General features: G+C 40.9%; 2 protein-coding genes across 3 annotated transcripts; one reads left to right on the forward strand and one right to left on the reverse strand.

Annotated features, from left to right (window-relative positions):
• Positions 1-198: 198 nt before the first annotated feature.
• Positions 199-10,620, reverse strand: hspa4l (heat shock protein 4 like). 2 transcript variants are annotated; one of them, XM_056295481.1, is made up of 19 exons: positions 10,501-10,620; positions 9,004-9,061; positions 8,690-8,830; positions 8,356-8,478; positions 8,163-8,262; positions 7,609-7,742; positions 7,270-7,514; positions 7,062-7,138; positions 6,819-6,970; positions 5,743-5,849; positions 5,440-5,573; positions 4,667-4,863; positions 3,559-3,633; positions 3,277-3,417; positions 2,702-2,827; positions 2,216-2,323; positions 1,843-1,962; positions 1,226-1,387; positions 199-1,117 (listed from the first exon to the last, which is right to left on the reverse strand). In XM_056295481.1, the coding sequence occupies exons 1-19, from the start codon at positions 10,605-10,607 to the stop codon at positions 932-934; spliced, it is 2,493 nt and encodes an 830-aa protein (XP_056151456.1). In that variant the 5' UTR covers positions 10,608-10,620; the 3' UTR covers positions 199-931. The 2 variants fall into 2 exon arrangements, with proteins under 2 accessions (XP_056151456.1, XP_056151455.1); XM_056295480.1 differs by having other exon boundaries at positions 3,277-3,420.
• A 3,177-nt stretch (positions 10,621-13,797) lies between these two features.
• chmp3 (charged multivesicular body protein 3) lies at positions 13,798-17,723 on the forward strand. The gene is made up of 6 exons (XM_056295996.1): positions 13,798-13,933; positions 14,454-14,514; positions 14,697-14,876; positions 15,106-15,227; positions 16,069-16,183; positions 16,403-17,723. Exons 1-6 carry the CDS (start codon positions 13,889-13,891, stop codon positions 16,540-16,542), a joined length of 663 nt encoding a protein of 220 aa, XP_056151971.1. The 5' UTR covers positions 13,798-13,888; the 3' UTR covers positions 16,543-17,723.
• The last annotated feature ends 764 nt before the right edge of the window (positions 17,724-18,487 follow it).

Raw genomic sequence — 18,487 nt, forward strand, 5'->3', positions numbered from 1 at the left:
CAGCAATTACCTCATTATTTCCTGTTTTTGTATTATGCTGGTCATATCCATGAGGTTTTACGGAGCCAGGGACTGCGCCAAGTTGCTATACTGATCCAAGGCTTTGACAGTTGTCCCTGACCGTCAACTGCTGGAAATCAAAACATTTCAGACTAAAAGCGTTTGTCTTACAGACAAATGTATTTATTTTTTGCCATTTCTGAACCTCATGTCTTAAATATGGAAAAATGCATGAAAACAGATAAAAGGAAATAGGCATCCAAATCTCCACCTTTATAAGTTTGGTGCATTAAGCATTGCCATTTTTAATACAAGTTATGTGTGTATTTATTATTTTTTTTACACACACACATTCTATATGCACTGGCTGCTTTGAATTACTAAAATAGTATTTACAACTTCTAGACATGGACATAATTTTAAAGTCATTAAATACAAATATATATAATATGCATTATTGTATACATACTATTAAACCAATCAGCCGCGGCGATTGTTTGGATAGCACTTTCTCTACTTGTCTTCCACTAGACAGCTGAGAGATGATGGGATTTACTACCAAGACTGGACATTTATGAGATATCTGGAATGCAAACAAAGGCTTATCTACCTGTACCGTAAGGAGAAAAACAGTTTTACATGAGAATCAGTGTTTAATCTATTGTATGATCATTCAGCCATTTATTAGGATACCTTTTAGTAAGTAAAACACGCCATAGTCACACGAAGAGATGATGGAGTGGGGAAAAAAATCAAAAGGAAATGTCAGATAAAGATTACAATGAAAATGTGTGCAAAACATCCTTTTGAGTGGCAGGTAAACTTGGAGAAATGGTCCCAGGTACTCGTGTTTCTACTGTCTAAATGGTCAGCAATGACAACCATGATGATGGCGCCAGGGTTTGGGTTTGGTTGTCAGACAGATATCCTGTCAGTCCACCTCCATCTCTCCCGAGCCAGGCTTTGTCTGGTGGTTCACCTTGGCATCTGCCTTCCCTTCTCCTTGCCTGCCCGTCGGGCCGTTATGCGCCCCGCTGTTCTTCTCATTTTCTTCTACTGGCTCCTCTACTTTGGGCTTTGGCCTGTTGATCACTGGACTGCATATGTCATCCAGTTCCTGGACAGCATTAAGTGTAGAGTGGGGTTTTTTAAGGAGAGCATTTTTGCAAGTCTCAACATTGCTAATTAAAAGAAGGATATACACCTTAAATTGTCACTTACATACCTGTATTTTAGCAATGACGTCTGCAACTTTGACGATGGGATCTTGAGTGATGGCAAGTTTGCTCTGGGCATTCATCTTACTATTCATCCAGGCCATGTTCTCATTTACAGACTTTTCCACAGCACCCATCTCATCTGCATTCAAATGTGTGAATCGCTCATCCTAGCATGGAGTTCACAAACAAAGAATCTGTAATATGGACCACAGACCTCAATTTCATTACCTATGACTTCTGCCTTATCTACAACTTTTGCATATCAATCATATCTAGAGTTTTACATGAAATGTATTTCAAAAACTTAGAATAGACACTATTCACTGGTTAAAAAAAAAAAGAAAAAGAAACCCAATGTTGTGACTTAAAATATTTTGGAAAGTGAAGACAAGCCACTAGCCGAGCAACAATAAAGCAAAATGAGAATATCAGTATGTCAAAACATGAAACGTGATTCCAATAATCCCCAAAAGTCTTGCTGTCTTTCACAATAAAGCTTTACTCCTTTGTTTATCTAGCAATTTTAACATTTTTACAATACCAAACTTTAGGGCAACATTTGTTCACTTGCATGGGACATTTCACAAACCATGCATATTATTTTTTTTTTATTAAAGTTTACCTTCTGTTTATATGAATCTACAGCCTTCATGTAAAGTTGCAGTTTCTTGCCCAGTTCTTCAAAAGCCCTCGGCCTGTCCTCCTGTTCCCTGTGTCGCTCCTGGATGGGCTGACCGAACCTCTGCAGTAGAGGGTCGGTAGAGAGAATATGATTATTTCTTTTTTTAATAACTAAACTGTTTCTCAGCCTCGTCGCTACTTAAGCTGACAGTTTCTAGCATTCCTTTTCACTTGAGAAGCTTGCAAGTTTGAACCTAAAAACTAACCCAGTACTAGAGTGTTCATAGCTTTATTTCCACTCCTTAGTAAAAGCACATCTGACCAAATGTGCTTTAGTCAACAAAAATGAAAATGGAGAATAGAAATGTCTTAACCTTGAGTGCATCCAGTTTGTCCACATAGACCTGTTTAGGTTGGTCTTCTCCCTCTTCATACAACCAGTTCTCTGTGTCCTCCAGCATTAATGTCAGTCGGCTACCATCCTGTTGGTAAAGGGCCAGGCATAAAACAGACATCGGGGACATAGAAGGGGTCCTCTACAGCGACAATACCTTTCGTACATACAATATACTGTAAACTAATCCTTTCTATATTGTGTGGTTGATGTTTTTTTTAATCAAACATGTCCAACATGATGAATTATCCTAGATATGTGTATACTTCTAGATTCTTTGGTACTCATTTCTAGATATTCTTGTGTACTCTTGCATATACATTTTTTACCTGTTGCACTATGTACACTGTTTTGTTTTGGGGTTTTTTTTAAATGTGAGCTCCCAACAAGTCATATTTCATGTATGTGTACATTTACTTGGCTAACAATAAAACCTGACCTCAAATAGAGCAGTTTCAGTCCATACCTCCTCAGTGATAAATTTTTCATAGATTCCACACAGTTTGTCCCGCAGGTCATACACATACTCCTCCACAGCATTTTTTGCATCATTGCGCTCTTTCTCTAGCTTATCCTGAATGATCATCTGGCCCTGAAATGAAGAGACATGCAAACATGTATTTGTCCATTAAAACCAAGAACATATGTAAAATGCCAAATCACATGCAACCAAGATTTCCAAACTTCTTCGTCCAGCACAGCCATCTTACATCTCAATATTGTTCAGATACTTGTGGTACTTATTATATCTACAAAGTGAAATGATAATGATTTTAATTCTTCCTCATTTTGCAGGTAACCCCCTTCTTCTCGAAAGCCCTTAAGGAGCCAAAGATGGTCCACGGACCCCGCTTTTGACATCATTGTGCAAGAGAACTGGACAGCCGATCAGTAAGATGCCAAACACAGTGCACTTTATAAGCTATAGACTGCAGTTCCTGGGCATCCCTCTGTAAGGCCCTCTTTCACTTTGGACCAAAGTAAGCCGCATCCCAATTCAGCAATGACTCTGCATTTCAAAAGGCCACCAGAGGGACTCACCTCATACTCCACAAAGTCATTAAGGATGTCCCTGTCCAGCTGTCGTATGGTGTTGGCTGCAATGGCCAGATCGATACTTTTCACCTTGACTTTTGGCTTGCTTCCTCCTGCTGCTGGGTCCTGCTTCTCCCCCGGGGCTCCCTCCTGGATCATGGACGCACAAAAATGGCATCACTTCCACTGCTGGTCCTATTCTAATTTAGTTTGTACACTCAACTCAAGTGAGGTTTATCAATGTTAAGATTCGTGAAATGGTTTTGATGTAACTCCGGTTCAGCTAACCTTACTGCACGAGCCAGCATCCTCATTCTGCTGTTCCCCCTGGCTTTGGCCCTCCTGATCCACCTGCATTTTAGCCTTGACATACAACACACCATTACAACGGCGTTATGTGACCCAGTCAAGATGTGTTGTCTTTATGATGTTTGAATTGTCTTTTAAGCAGTCCATAAGATAGTTACATCAGATCCTGCATAATGATAAAAAATGTTAAGGATGATTTTTTTTTTCCAAATATTTCCTCTATATGAGAACTTTTCATGTTATGATGAATGATAGAAAACGGAGTGGAGTATCCATGAATGTGAATTATAAGGCTGTGTGTTTTGATAAAGACAATTAAAAGATGTTCAAAACCCAATATAGCAAGGTCTGGAGACGATATAATGTTTTTGAATATTTTCATGCTAATTAATAACACATCCGCTTGCTTCATATAACCTCTTGCATTGCACAAATTTCACTCCTGCTTGTTTGAATACACAAGCTTCCATCCTCCATGGCCATGAGACCAGCATAGGTCATCTCTGCATAACAGATAAAGCAGGCTCTCAATCACACATAGTATCCACAAACAGCCTCGTTATAGTTACAGGGTTCTTCCATAAGCAGATGAGAGAGGGGCAGCTTCAAAAACCAAGATTAGACCAGAAGCAGGCTTAGGAAATGTCAGACAAACATAGATAGTCTTATCAGAGAGAGAAAAGGATGGATTAGATTAAACAAGACATCATAGAGGAAATCAGCAAAGTGGAACAGAGGGATGCTTTTATAAAAGAGCCGGAGGGTGATTAAAGGCTCTGTGTGTAATATTTTGGCTTTCCTATAATATGATATGACCAGCAAACATCAGTAGTGGTTGCTGAGTAATAATAATAAACTTCATATTATAGTGCTTTTGAGAACCAGGTTACAAAGTGCAATATCTACTGAAGTCATTCCAAAATGGCAGCTCTCAGGAAACAAACTAGAAACCCACCACCTCTCTGTTTGAATTTGCCCGTCTTGTCTATTTTGGTTTGTTGCTTTTATTCGACAGAGATCAGCACTCAGGCAGAAATTGCACATGGCAACCTTTTTAAATAGGAGAATTTGGGGTAAAATATCTCACCTGGTCCTCTGCCCTGCCTTCATTCTGAACCAATGGCTCCATGTCCATCTGAACATCCTCGCCCTCTCCTTTCTGCTTCTCAATCAGAGAGGCACTAGATACGCTGAAGATGCCATGGATATTGACGCGTACTTTGACCTTCACTTTAGAACTGTCTCCATCAGGCTGGGGGACCACATTCTGCACAGAAAAACATCCTGGGAGGGGGAGGGGGGGGTAAGAGGCAGAGGTTCACTCCTGAGAAAATAGAGCTGCAGCTGTTTCAGTAACTCTTGGTTTAGTGGTTTCAGTTTGACGTGGGGACTTGAAATTTTAAAGGCCCTTTAAAAGGATTCCCTTACAAGGAGGAGACGAAGTCTCAGTAGCAGATGACTACACAAAAGTAAAAGCGCATCTGAGAACGCACACATTCAAACAGGTTCACACACACACACACATGCACACACGCAAAGAAAAAAACCTGCATGTGGAACTCTTAATTTCTGACTTAACCAGAACCATTAGATACCCATGGATTACTAGATGTACTAGACTGCTATATGTAGATGCCTACAGGGACTCGGCAACAGATGAGCAACCTAGAAACACTACCTATCGGGCACATACATTTATCTCTCGTACTGTGGACTTCTACAACCAGTAAATGGAGCTAGAGACAGTAATAGTTTTATTTCCTAAAACACTTTAACTCAAGCTCTGCAAAAGCAAAGTAGGCGAGGTTTAGAGAGAGGTCCTATGAGCCTACAGAAGACCTTATGGAGCAGCAGTGGTACCTATCCGGTGGTCCGGGTATGGAAGCTCTTGAGGGCTACTGTAGAAAGCTTCGACGTCAAAGGACTCCTTTTTGTGGAAGGTGATTACTTTGGAAAAGGGCGCTGCGTGATTCTTACTGAACACCTCACACTCTCTGTGACAACAACACAAAACAAGCAATGTCATGCGTTGTGGAAAACCAATGGAAACTTTCATTTAAGCTCGTTTCTCTTGATTCAGAAAAGGCAATTTCACAACTCGTAGCTTCATATGGACATATTGTTTTATATGATTTGTTCAGGAAAGTAAGAAAGCGTCCTTGCCCGACTCCATCCTCTGTAGGCGACTTCCAGCATAGAGTAATGGGAAAGGGAACCGCATCGGTGATGGAGAATTCACGCACCTTAAACGCTGGGGACAAAATTGCACACTACACACACACACACACACACACACACACACACACACAAGCAAGCAAACCACAGCAGACACAAGGATCAAAAGAAAAAAGCATGCAGAATTATAATGTAACGATCCTCTCAAATGGAGCGTTTACACAAAATTCAGTGCTGACCAATTTTTATTTATTTATTTATTTATTTATTTATTTTGGTGGCTTTTTCCCCCCTTTTTCTCCCCAATTGTACTTGGCCAATTACCGAGCCGTTCCGGTTGCTGCTCCCTCTCTGCCAATCCGGGGAGGGCTGCAGACTACCACATGCCTCCTCCGATACATGTGGAGTCGCCAGCCGCCTCTTTTGACCTGACAGTGAGGAGTTTCACCAGGGGGACGCAGCATGTAGGAGGATCATATTATTCCACCCAGTTCCCCCTCCCCCCCCGAACAGGTGCCCCGACTGACCAGAGGAGGCACTAGTGCAGTGACCAAGACACATACCCACATTCGCCTTCCCACCCACAGACACAGCCAATTGTGTCTGTAGGGACGCCCGACCAAGCCGGAGGTAACAAGGAGATTCAAACCGGCGATCCCTGTGTTGGTAGGCAACGGAATAGACCACTACGCTACCCGGACGCCCTTCGCTGACTAAATATAAATGCCAAAGTGTTTGCAACTACAAATAGTACCACTACTACCACGACTACTGCTAGTACGGCTAACAAAAAAACAACAATGTAGAAGCCATCAGTGTACGAATATGTGTGAATAGGAGCCATACACTGTAAAGCACTCTGGTCGGTAGACTAGAAAAGCACCATGTAAATGCAGTCCGTTTACCATTTACCATTTTAGTAGCAACCATAAAAACATGCCGCAATTCCTTACACTCAGCAGTTCTCTTGACAAAGTTACAAAGTGCTGGTAAAATAAATAAAACAAACTTATGGGGAAACAATCCGCTTCGGTATCCTCATCCGAGTTTAAAGTGAAGTGTACCTGAAGTGCAGACCCCCTAGCGACAGCCTCGTCTGCATTGAGTGTGGTGCTGATGTCTTTGCAAAAGAACTTGGCGATCCTGTCTTTGATGGCAGGAATCCTGGTGGCTCCTCCGACCACCTCCACCGCATAGATCTCATCCCGGCTGAGCTCTGACACAAAACACGCACAGAACCGATGATGGCCACTTTTTTTTCAGTAAGATATTCTCGATTTAAATTTAGTCAAACTCGAAAGATATACTTGATTGTTCAAGGACCGCTTTCAGTGGCAGCTCTACTCTCAACAGATACTGAGTGCACATTTCCTCAAACTGGCCCCTAAGAGTGTCAAAGAGAAATAAAAGAGAATCGATTTCCATGCAATTCACAATTTCTGCTCAATTTGTATAGTTAAGATTCAGGATACGGTGGGGAAAAGAAAAAACAAAACAAAAAAACACACACTGTACCTATTCATCTTGCCAGAAACATCAATGTCATTCATGAAGCACTCGATATTCAGAGGCAGGTCAGAGGAATTGGCACTCATCAGCTTCTTCAGTTTCTCGCACTCCTGGTAGAGCCGCAGGAGAGCCCTTGAGTTCTCCCTCACGTTGAGCTTATACCTGCATTTTAAGTCCTCGCAGAAGTACTCCACCAACGCCTCATCAAAATTACGCCCCCCCAGGTAAGGATCAAATGCTGTGGCCAGGACCTGAGAGGAGAGATCCCAGTTTAGGTTCAGGCATCTTGAGATGTAGCGGAGGAGAAGCTGAAATGTTGTGTGTATGCGAGTTATAACTACTAACCTTAAGTTTGCCTTTGTTGAAGGCAGTGACAGACACCTGGTATGATGAATGTCCCATGTCCACAAACACCACATTTCTTGGCTTCTCCTCTGGATTAGGAAGGTCCTGTTTGTAGATCCCATAAGCCAAAGCCACTACCAATCCAAACAGAAATATCACTGAATTCAAAATTTTGGAGTAGATAACTTGCCTGTCTATGTTCATAGTGAAGAAATTTTAGGGGGTTTTTTGTGTGTGGTATATATAGTAACACCGTCTCATTTTACAATAGCAGAATCATCAACCGTCCAACTCTCTGGCAGGTCTGAGATGCAGTAACCACCATAATTTGAAGGTAAAAGGTAAAATCCAGATTTGAAGGATTACCCTCTATGAGTATTATAACTAATTTATAATAGTGACATTACATTTACGATATTATTGACCAGAAAAGTTGAGATAAACTGACTCCCCACTATTGCATATAACAATTGTGGAGACGGATAGATCCCCTGCCTGTTTACTGCTTTGTACCCTTTGCAGAAATAGCACAGCTGAAATTTCTGATGACTGACCTGCAGTAGTGTCGTTAATCAGACGCAAACAGTTAAGCCCTGCAATCTGAGATGCATCAAAAACGGATCTCCTTTCAGCATCCGTGAAAAAGCTTGGGACCTATAAAATATATGGAAATGAAAACATTTCACCAAAGTATTTTATGCGTGACTTATGTTGTTTGATGGCTCCATTTAATATCTCCTCACTCACAGATATGACACAGTCGACCACTGGCTTCTTCAGGGCACTTTCAGATGTCTCCCTCAGTTTGGTCAGCAACATTCCTGTTATCTGCTCAATTGTGAACACTTTGTCCTCATCCAAATAGCGTACCTGTAAACAAGGCAGAAATTAGGTCCTTCAAACCATAGCCCATATAAATCAAACCCCCCCCAAAAAAAAACCCACACACACTGAAAACTGCATTTAAAAAAACAAAGGTGTATAATGACAACAAAGAAAGTGTACTTGCAGGTTCAAATAGGAAAGACATGCAAGAAAGTGGACAAAAAGAGCATACTGGAAACTTGACCAGTGCTTTTACCTTAATTCCAGTGTTGCCGCTGGCCAGTTTATGCAAGCTGTAAGGCAGTTTGGGTTTTTCACCTTGGACAAATGGGTCATCAAATGCTCTGCCGTGGAACTTTTTGAAGCCATGCACTGTGTTTTTGAAGTTTGTTATAATCTGAAACGAAGAAATCCTTACTGTCTCCTGTATCGAGTAACTTTTGTAATGTTGACTGAGACTGGCAAGTGTTTATGAGGGTTGTGACCTTACATTAACAGATACGCTAACATTTAAACGGTTAGCTCTTACGATTACAGAAAATGAATACAGACTGCCATAGTTGATCTTACTTGACTCTTGGCTGCATTTCCAATGATGCGGTTTTTGGAGGTCAAAGACACGCAGGCCCTTGAGGGAAATAAACACATCAACAAGTTTGGAAAATCATGCTAGTTCTGTTGATGTCAGATATGGCACAATTCTCAGGAATAGACCGGGAGACAATGCGAAGACAGAAAGACAAAAAATTCAGAAGCAGCTTGAGATTGAGTGAATTTCACAGGGGAGTCTGAAGAAGAACCCTAAAGTAGGGCAGTGAGTCAGAACAGTTCACCTTCAAAAGTAAGCTGATCATCCCTTCAAACGTCATGTCTCAAATTAATTTAACACTTCCTCAAGCAGACCAGCAGCACTTCATTGTGTGGCTGACAAAGGGAATCTCTCTAGATGCATTAGGTTTCAGGATCCATTTCAGCCGTTGGCAGTCGCAGGTCATCTAGTTCCACCACTCCACAAAAGTATTCCCATTCTGTTCATTGGGAAATAAAGGTGCAATTCTCTTGCACCTATCCAGGGCTGTGATATATTATGGTTTACCATCTTTCAGTGGTATTATATTGGGATGAAATTAAGATGTTGTCACACCGTGATTGACAATTTTGCCATCTGAATTGATGTTAACAGGAATCTATTACCTAAAATGTCACACCGAATGAGGCCTGAAATATTTGAGATAGGGAAAATGTGTTTTATATTGATATTATACATTACATTACCAAACAGTCCAACGTGATGAGCCTCAGTTGGTTTGTTAAAGATGGTATTTTTGCATATGTAAGCAGATATCACAATATATAGATATCGTAAAATCCCCCCTCATTGTTGTCATAGTAACATGCTACACTCCCCTCAGCAGTGCTTCTACCTCACTATGATATCTGTATTAGGTGATGCTGCAGAGAATTACGCACTTCAGGTTTTTAGCCACTCGCTCCTACAAAAACGGGGGCCTACTTGGCTATTTCTTATTCTACATATTAGCACTGGTAGCAACAAACTACTGGATGATGACATGCATTATGCTTACAACAATTACATTACCAAAAGCATAAACAGCGTCTTCTAATTCTACATACTAGCGCATATGGGTTAGTTTGGGTTTGACAAGGCATGTTCAGAGGATGCAGCGCATCGGTGGGCCATGACAGACGCACTATCACAAACGCTGCTGTTGTTTTTTCTTCAACGCATTTATTACTTGAAAGAGTGGCCTCTCCATACAACGCAGCAGCGCAAACACTCTGCGTGTTATGGTATTTTAAAAAAAAACACCTTTCGTCCGCTGTGATGTCAGTCTGACAGGGACATCTTAAGGTAATATCAGCCTGCATATTATATATATCTATATAGATCTATATCTCAGCCTGCATGGGAGATGTGCGACATGCCGTCCGACCGTGCCGGCCGTATGCAGTGCCCGTAAACGTGAGTGCGCCCCCGGTCGCGTCGCAAACATTGCGTAACAAAGTCAAAGCTACATATCCCGATGATGTCAATGCTATACTTACGGTGTGCATCTGTCACTGTATTCATTGGCGATGGTTTCAATGCCGCCGCTTCTGGCCACGGCGATGTAACAGTTTTGGAAACCCACATCAATGCCTACCACTGACATGGCTAATAAACGCTCTTTATCTCTCCTCGGTTACACCACTCCGTAACGACAGCAGACTCACCAAGAAGTGGGGGGGGGGGAGACCAGTGTGTATATATATACACGGTCGTCTATTCCACAGTGAAATTGGGATCTAATAAAACAAGCGCCCTCTGATCAAGGAAATAAATGTGAGACGGCGAGATCACTGCGTGCTAACTGAATTACAAGCTGTTATGTAAGACAAGCTGTTTATAGCCAAGTCATTCAATCTAATCCCAGAAGGCGGTGATGGTCAGTGGATTCTCCCACTCGTAACATCGCCCGGCAGCCCTTTGACAAACATGCGCATTTCGACGCTGTTTATTAGACCTGCCCCCGCCTGTGATTGGTTAGACGTTTACCCTTGGTCCGTATGATTGGTGCCGGAGCCAATTAATAAGAGAAAAATCTAGAATCCGTAGAAAGACGACCTGTTTAGAGGATGCGGTGATGAAAATACCACTAAAAGTATCCTAAATGAATGCTGGGAGTGTAACAGATTTCAGGAAAATTGTTTTGGGTGGAATATAAAAGATAAGGCAAAATAATTTGACGTTAAAGAAATAAGGTTTAATTCCCCTAATCTAATAAGTAATATTCCCCCCGTGGCTAGTTCTAAAGGCTAAAGTTGATTTTAGTATCATGAAACTAAGGAAACATTTGGAATGAAAGCGAAATGGGACACTGTGCGAGCAAGTACTATATAAGGGATCATTCAAAATCAAAATGATCACGTAGGGACAGGAGTATACATCCTATAATTTCAAAGTCATTTAGGGAATAGAGTTATAGATAAATTCTCGGTTTATGAAACCAATCCGATATGGAACCTCGACTGACCCGGTATGGTGTTGACAATCCGCATACTGATTTGGCAACATTTTACGTCTGATGCCCTTCCTGACACAACCACTAAGCCTATGGACATGGGCACAGGTAAAACGCTGGATGCCATCCCAGTATTCAAGGACTTGCGCCCATGCCTGTTGCTACATTCTGTTTTAGTTTACCCTGTTTTAGTTTTTTTTTATTCTGTTTTAGTTTCGTTTACTCTGTTTTAGTTTTGTTTACTCTGTTTTAGTTTTGTTTACTCTGTTTTAGCTTTGTTTATTCTAGTTTTGTGCCCTGTGATGGCCTGGCAGTCTGTCCAGGGTTTCTCCCCGCCTGCCGCCCAGTGACTGCTGGGATAGGCTCCAGCATCCCCCCTACCCTGAGAGCAGGATAAGCGGTTTGGATAATGGATGGATGGATAGACAGCTGAGATGATGGCAGTGATTGTTGGCCTTCAGTGAGCAGAAGAAGTGAGGCCAGACAGGGTGGTGTTGTGTGTACTGACTCTGCAGCAGCACTTTTAAGTTTACAGACAAGTTGCAATTAAATCAACCAGGGAACAGCTTATGTTTGAAAATTTTCAATGTTTGTTTAAAATTCAAATATTGGGAATAGATGCAGAATTTTGTTGGATACGTGCTCATGTGGGATTAAAGGGTAACGGATTTGCAAACAGGGTGGCTTAAAGATCACTAAATATCGGAACTTTGGCAGAAAAAGTGGGATGAGGACAGTAACGGCAGAACGTACTATAGAATACAAAAAAAAAAAACAGTTGTAGCACTGAGTGTTAAAGGGAGAAGCAGAAGAGAGGAGGTAGTTTTATCCAGGATAGGGTTTGATCACACTGGTCTAAATAAGACTGTTTCTACTGGGAAAAGTAAATTCACACGTGTGCGCGCACTGTAGCATGACAATGCGGAACACGTATTAATGCACTGTGACAAGTATAATGAAGAAAGGGTTAAGGTTGCAACAAAGGGTGAGAGAGGCTGGATGAGGATGGGATTTGGAAGGGATATAAGAAACAAACTGAGATAAGGTGTGGGGAACACGGAGAGCGGTAATAGATTTTTTTAAATAAATACTGGATTGTTTAATATAATGTTTAATATAATGTAGGGTTATTTTTTAATGTAAACCAGATCCTGTTCTACATACTTCGGGACTGCAGGTGGCGATATGCACCTAAAAGTTCGTATTTGAATCAGGCAAAGAAGAAGAAGAACGGCGACCGTCGTGGGACGCGTGTAACTCATCCCTATGAGTTTGATGCTACGCCCTGTAAATGCATCAAGATGAATCTGTGCCGACATGTGTGAGGTTCCTAAATGTCAAATAAAGGCTAACAACACAAGCTGTTACTGCTTCTTCTTTTTTTACGCAATGTATATTGTTTTTTTTAATCTTTTTATATCGTGGTGTTAAACTAGTATAATGTCATAGTTTAATAGAATAGTAAAATGCTATTAGTAAAGTATGTTAGCATCATATATTAGAATTAGCACTAGTATAGTATAGTATAGTATAGTACAGTATATTGGTATGATATTTAGCATAAATGTATAATAGTATGAGTATCAACCCAGCCGCTGAGGATGCACAAGCCAGTGCATCCTTAGTGCCGGTCCCAAGCCCGGACAAATGGGGAGGGTTAAGTCAGGAAGGGCATCCGGCGTAAAATATTTGCCAAATCAAATATGCGGATCATAAATAAGGGGATGATCCGCTGTGGCGACCCCTAACGGGAGCAGCCGAAAGTAGTAGTAGTAGTATAATAGTATGAGTATCATAGTATAATTTATTAGTACATTTATGTGTAATAATTATAAATATTAGTTTGATTTATTAGTATGATATATTTGTATTTTTATTGGCATATTTTAAATCTATCTGCTTCAAACTTGCAACTAAATATTAAGTAGGTACCCTTGGGAAAATAAAGTGATTCTGTTCTATTATTGTAATGGCCAACGTTGAGCCCACTCAGAGGCGCGTGTTTGAGCATTTAAATATAATTAAAAATAATTAGGAGCTGGCCTGTCAAAAATCATCTTTATATCTGTACCGATACGTTCAGAGCCACGATTCAGCCCTTTCGTCTGGGGATAAGGGTTTATCATCCTCATTATTTTACGTTGTTTTCGGGCTACAAAATGAGGGCTACGTTATAAAACGTGTAAGTTTTTAACTCGTCTAACTTAAAACATTTCCGAATATCAACAAGCCGTGATATTGCGCCGGGTGAAGGGCTAGGCTCTCTTCTGCAGGACTTGTCAAAGTGGGAAGAAAAGAGAAAGGAGGCTCAGCTTCAGTCGTGTTTGAAACAGGCCTGGGCCGAGGAGACAAACGCTGGAACAGGAAGTTCCTGCAGAACAAGCTAGGCTAGGAAGTTGTGGGTTTACCAGACATTCAACATCGAAGTTACAATGGGTCTCTTCGGGAGAACGCAGGAGAAACCACCAAAAGACCTGGTGGGTACAGGATGCTGAGAAACAGATAGGTTATTGTGAGTTACAGCTTGGTGAATTGATAAACCATGCAAGAATACGATGATGCATTAGCTAGCACTAGCTTGATTCCTACAAACTGTTGCTGCTTCCAACTAGCTTGATGGCTAGCTTAGCTTGAATCAACACATCCTGGTTAAGATATTACCAGGGTACAATTAAACTTGGTGTATTTTCAGACACGTCTCTTTTTTGTCTTTTCTAACAAAACGTTGCTATGTATCAGCAGTCGATCTGCTGATCGAATTTTATGCTCTTAACTGTAGTGAAGTCAATTAGCTAGCACAAGTCAGCTGTTGCTAGCTCGGATGTAAACAAACCCTGATTTTGCGAGCTTTGGCAAAAGTCGAGATCAGTTCAAGCCTCGGTAATTTAGCTGGTCTCATTTAACACGTATTTCCATATCCAGATTTCCGTCTCATACATTACGATCTCACAAACTTAATGCCACTGAATCAATAATTATAATTTCGTCCAATTTCAGATAAATGAATGGTCCCTCAAAATCAGGAAGGAAATGAGAGTGATTGACAGACAAATTCGAGGTGAGATGTTTGGAGCTAACATTTTTAACACTCTGGGCAACATAATTATGGGGTTTTTTTCTTTGCACATGAACATTTTCTAATAATTTCACAATGATTTGAATAATCCACTAATTTATACTAATATTGGTTAATTTGGCTTTGTGTTGCAAAATGTAATGATGTCCTCTGTTGTATCGCAGACATTCAGAGAGAAGAAGAAAAGGTCAAGAGATCTATCAAAGATGCTGCTAAAAAGGGCCAGAGGGATGTGTGTACCATTCTTGCAAAAGAGTTGATACAGTCAAGGCGGGCTGTCAGCAAACTCTATGCTTCCAAAGCCCAGATGAACTCTGTACTACTCAGCATGAAGAATCAGCTTTGTGAGTGGTTAAAGACAGTTACTGAATCATTGGATTGGGACAAATTGAATCATTTATTAAAATTATAAATTGTGTTTTGGCCATTATCGGGCTGCTTTGCTCTTTTTTTGTGACAATCTTATTGTCCTGCATACATGTAGGTTTATTGTTATTTTTGTTTCTAAATATGTAGAATACAAGTTGATACATTGTTCTTGAATGTCAGTAAAATGATCTTGTGGGTTTCTAGCTGTACTGCGTGTTGCTGGAGCCCTTCAGAAGAGCACAGAGGTCATGAAAGCCATGCAGAGCCTGGTCAAGATCCCAGAGATCCAGGCCACCATGAGGGAACTATCAAAGGAGATGATGAGGGTCAGTACTGCTTTAAATCAGGTGGCTGTCATTTACACCCTGATAGAAAACAAATAGTTCTATTTTTTGGCTCCAGTTGAGCCACATTTGCGCTGTAAAAAAAACCCTGTTAAACACACACCAGTCGTTGTGCCAAATGTGCAGTACCTGCAGTCAGTTGAGACGGAAGAAGTCACTTAGATGGGTGATGAAACATTTCTGCCAATAACGTTGTGTCCAGATGAACTGATTCAACTTTCTGTGACACCTGTAACTGCACAACTGTTAATTTAAATGTAAACATGCAAACTATAAATCACCACTCATACCATTTCCAATATGATGTTGATTAACCATGTTGATTAGCTACTGTCCAAGGGCAACATCCCTTGGCTTTTGGGGAAAAAATTATCCTATTTTAATCATTCTTGATGGAAATTAATGATACATTCAACATTTGTGTTGTTTTAATCTTATCGTACCACCATTTTTAATCACAAAAGTAAGGCATGCAACACTGTGATTTGCAGTGGTCTCTGAACAACTTCGTGGGTCTCACATCATACCAAACAACACCATCTTAATATTTCAAAATAACTGTAAGCTCCAGCCTCTGATGGCTTATTGGCCTGACTCTGCTGATGTCTGTTTTCCTTGTTTTTGGACAGTTAACCACCAGTTATCTTAAAACAAAAGTATATAACACCACGGGATCAGCCATCACCTTTTGTGTATATACTATATATGTGTGTGTGTGTGTGTGTGTGTGTGTGTGTGTGTGTATATATATATGCATTAGACATTGCACAGCAAGTGTCCTATTTCTCACATCATTTTTGCTTTGAATCCATTCATCTCTAAGGCTGGAATTATTGAGGAAATGCTTGAGGACACGTTTGAAAGCATGGAAGATGGAGAAGACATGGAGGAGGCAGCAGAGGAAGAAGTTGACAAGATCCTCTTTGAGATCACAGCAGGTAAGGAGACTCTCAAAAGCTACCATAATAGAATACCCTTCATTATAAATTATTCATCTGATTTCATATGCTGAATTTGAAGGGTGGGGTTTTCTTTCTTTGTTTCTATCTGTAAGAGATTGTGTCATGAATTTCGATGAATTCACATCAAATTATTCCAAGTTTTCCATATCAGAGTTCCTATTTCATTGTGGGTTTTTTTTTATTTTTTTTTTATAGGTGCACTTGGCAAAGCACCCAGCAAAGTCACAGATGCCCTACCTGAAATGGAGCCTGCTGGAGCCACTGCAGCTTCAGAAGATGAATCAGAGGAGGACATTGAAGAGATGCAGTCGAGATTGGCGGCCTTGAGGAGCTAAGATGGTCTGCTTCTGTCCTGTTGACGCTGTTATGAGTGCCCAGTAATGGACAGAGACACTTTTGGTGTAGGGTTTACCTAGCGTACCCTCTCTGTTTCATTATTGTTTTTTCACATAATCTACATGGGTTGGCAGACAAATGTTGTTTTTTGTTGAAAAGGCTCTTTTCGATTCTTCGCTCTGGTCAGCGTGAATGAGATGTTATATTATTTTTTTCATCATGGCTGGGTAAGCCTTGGTAAGTCGAGATAATATCCAAAGCATGGTGTAACCATCCATCGTAACATAAGACATTTGTATGTCATGAAAGTATAAAAAAAAAATGCCTGTGCCTACAAGGCATACACATATCGTTGTTCTGTCCCAATCTGGGGACCAGTGGTGGAGGAACTTGGGTGCTTTTGCTCTGAACAAAGGATGGCGTAGTGATTGATTGAACCCAAACTTTTTACCGATTCGTTTAGTAGGAATCATTCTAGATCGGTAATCAGAATCAATCCTAATCCGTTTTATCTGAATTTCATTACACAACATCAAACAGCTCTACCATGCTTGTTTAATCCATCCACATTATCTGAAACACTAGATGTATGAGGCAGAGTTTCCTCTTTTGGTTGTTGATTTTCTGTACAGTCTAAATTTATCTATATGCATTGTTCTATATGTAAACATGTACACTTGTCATAATCCATGCCTTCTGCCCCAACGGATTTTGTACATTAACATATGGCCTGTTAAATGTTTGACTCAATGTCACCATAAAGTCCTTTCTCTTCATTTCATTTAGCAACAGGTGAAATGAAATGATTGGTTAGTACAAAACATGTGCTTTGTCGAATTACCTTTTTGTGTGTATACTTTTTTATGTGGGTGGGAAAATATGAAAATAAACTTTTAAGAATAGAGTTAGCAATTGCCAATATAGAGGACCCACTGTAACCAGGGATGCTTATGGCATACGACATCCCTGATGCTATAAACTAGGGAGGTAGTAGTCAATTGGGGTACCACCTATCACAGATTTTATTGGATTAGACCCACAAACGTTTTAGATGGCTTAACAGTACATGCTGATTTCTCAGATCCAGCCCTCTCTTCACCCACTCTTGGGATTGAACACACTTGAGTTAATCCCTAGATAGTTCTTCATCGTTGCAATAAAAACTTATTCTCAAAATGAACATCCTCAGTGTCATCAGGTGGAGACTGTTGTGTGACTGCTGGTCTGCAACAGTCCAGTCAGCGGTGCAGAAACTCAGAAACTAGTGCACCAACAACCAGAAGCTACCTCACAGCCAGCTGAAACTCCTTAAACTGTGTCACACCAGCAAAGGGCTGGCAACCGTTCTGCAGTTCAGAGGCTTAAAGGCATGGTTCTCCAAACAAGGTGAACGCCCAGAGGGTCTCTTTTGTAGGAAGGGCGCAGCAGAGTTTCAGAGAATTCTATACGCGTATTCTGGAGTTGGCACGCTGTTTTGAAACATTGCCCTAATGGGTTTAAAGTGGACAAAGAGATAACTTCTCCACCAGCCACAGCCCTCCCTCAGCAGCTTTTGTTGTACTGTAACAAAACCCTGACTCCTGTTTGAGTGTGTAGGGTAGAAGCCAGATCTTAATGGTCCATAATGATCTCTGGAGAAATCTAGCCCAAATAGCCTGTAATTGGCCGTTTATTCAGATGCCTGCATGTGTTCAGCGGTAGGTGCGTTGCTCAATAATCTACACCATGACTTTGAACAGCTGCTCTCGACTAACGCCACTAACGCCATTTGTTTATTCGGTGTGCAACTCTAAAAGGGAGTAGTAATGCCAGTCAGCTGCATACAGTCTTGGCATGCTGGGCCAGCACATAGTGTGTATGTAGCTGGAGGTTCGATGAAACCGATCTCTTTTTCCACTTTAGTGCAAGGTTTTTACGAAACTTCCGCGTCTTTTATGCAGGACA

The sequence above is a fragment of the Lampris incognitus genome, chromosome 16, assembly GCF_029633865.1.
Source record: "Lampris incognitus isolate fLamInc1 chromosome 16, fLamInc1.hap2, whole genome shotgun sequence".
NCBI lineage: Eukaryota > Metazoa > Chordata > Actinopteri > Lampriformes > Lampridae > Lampris > Lampris incognitus.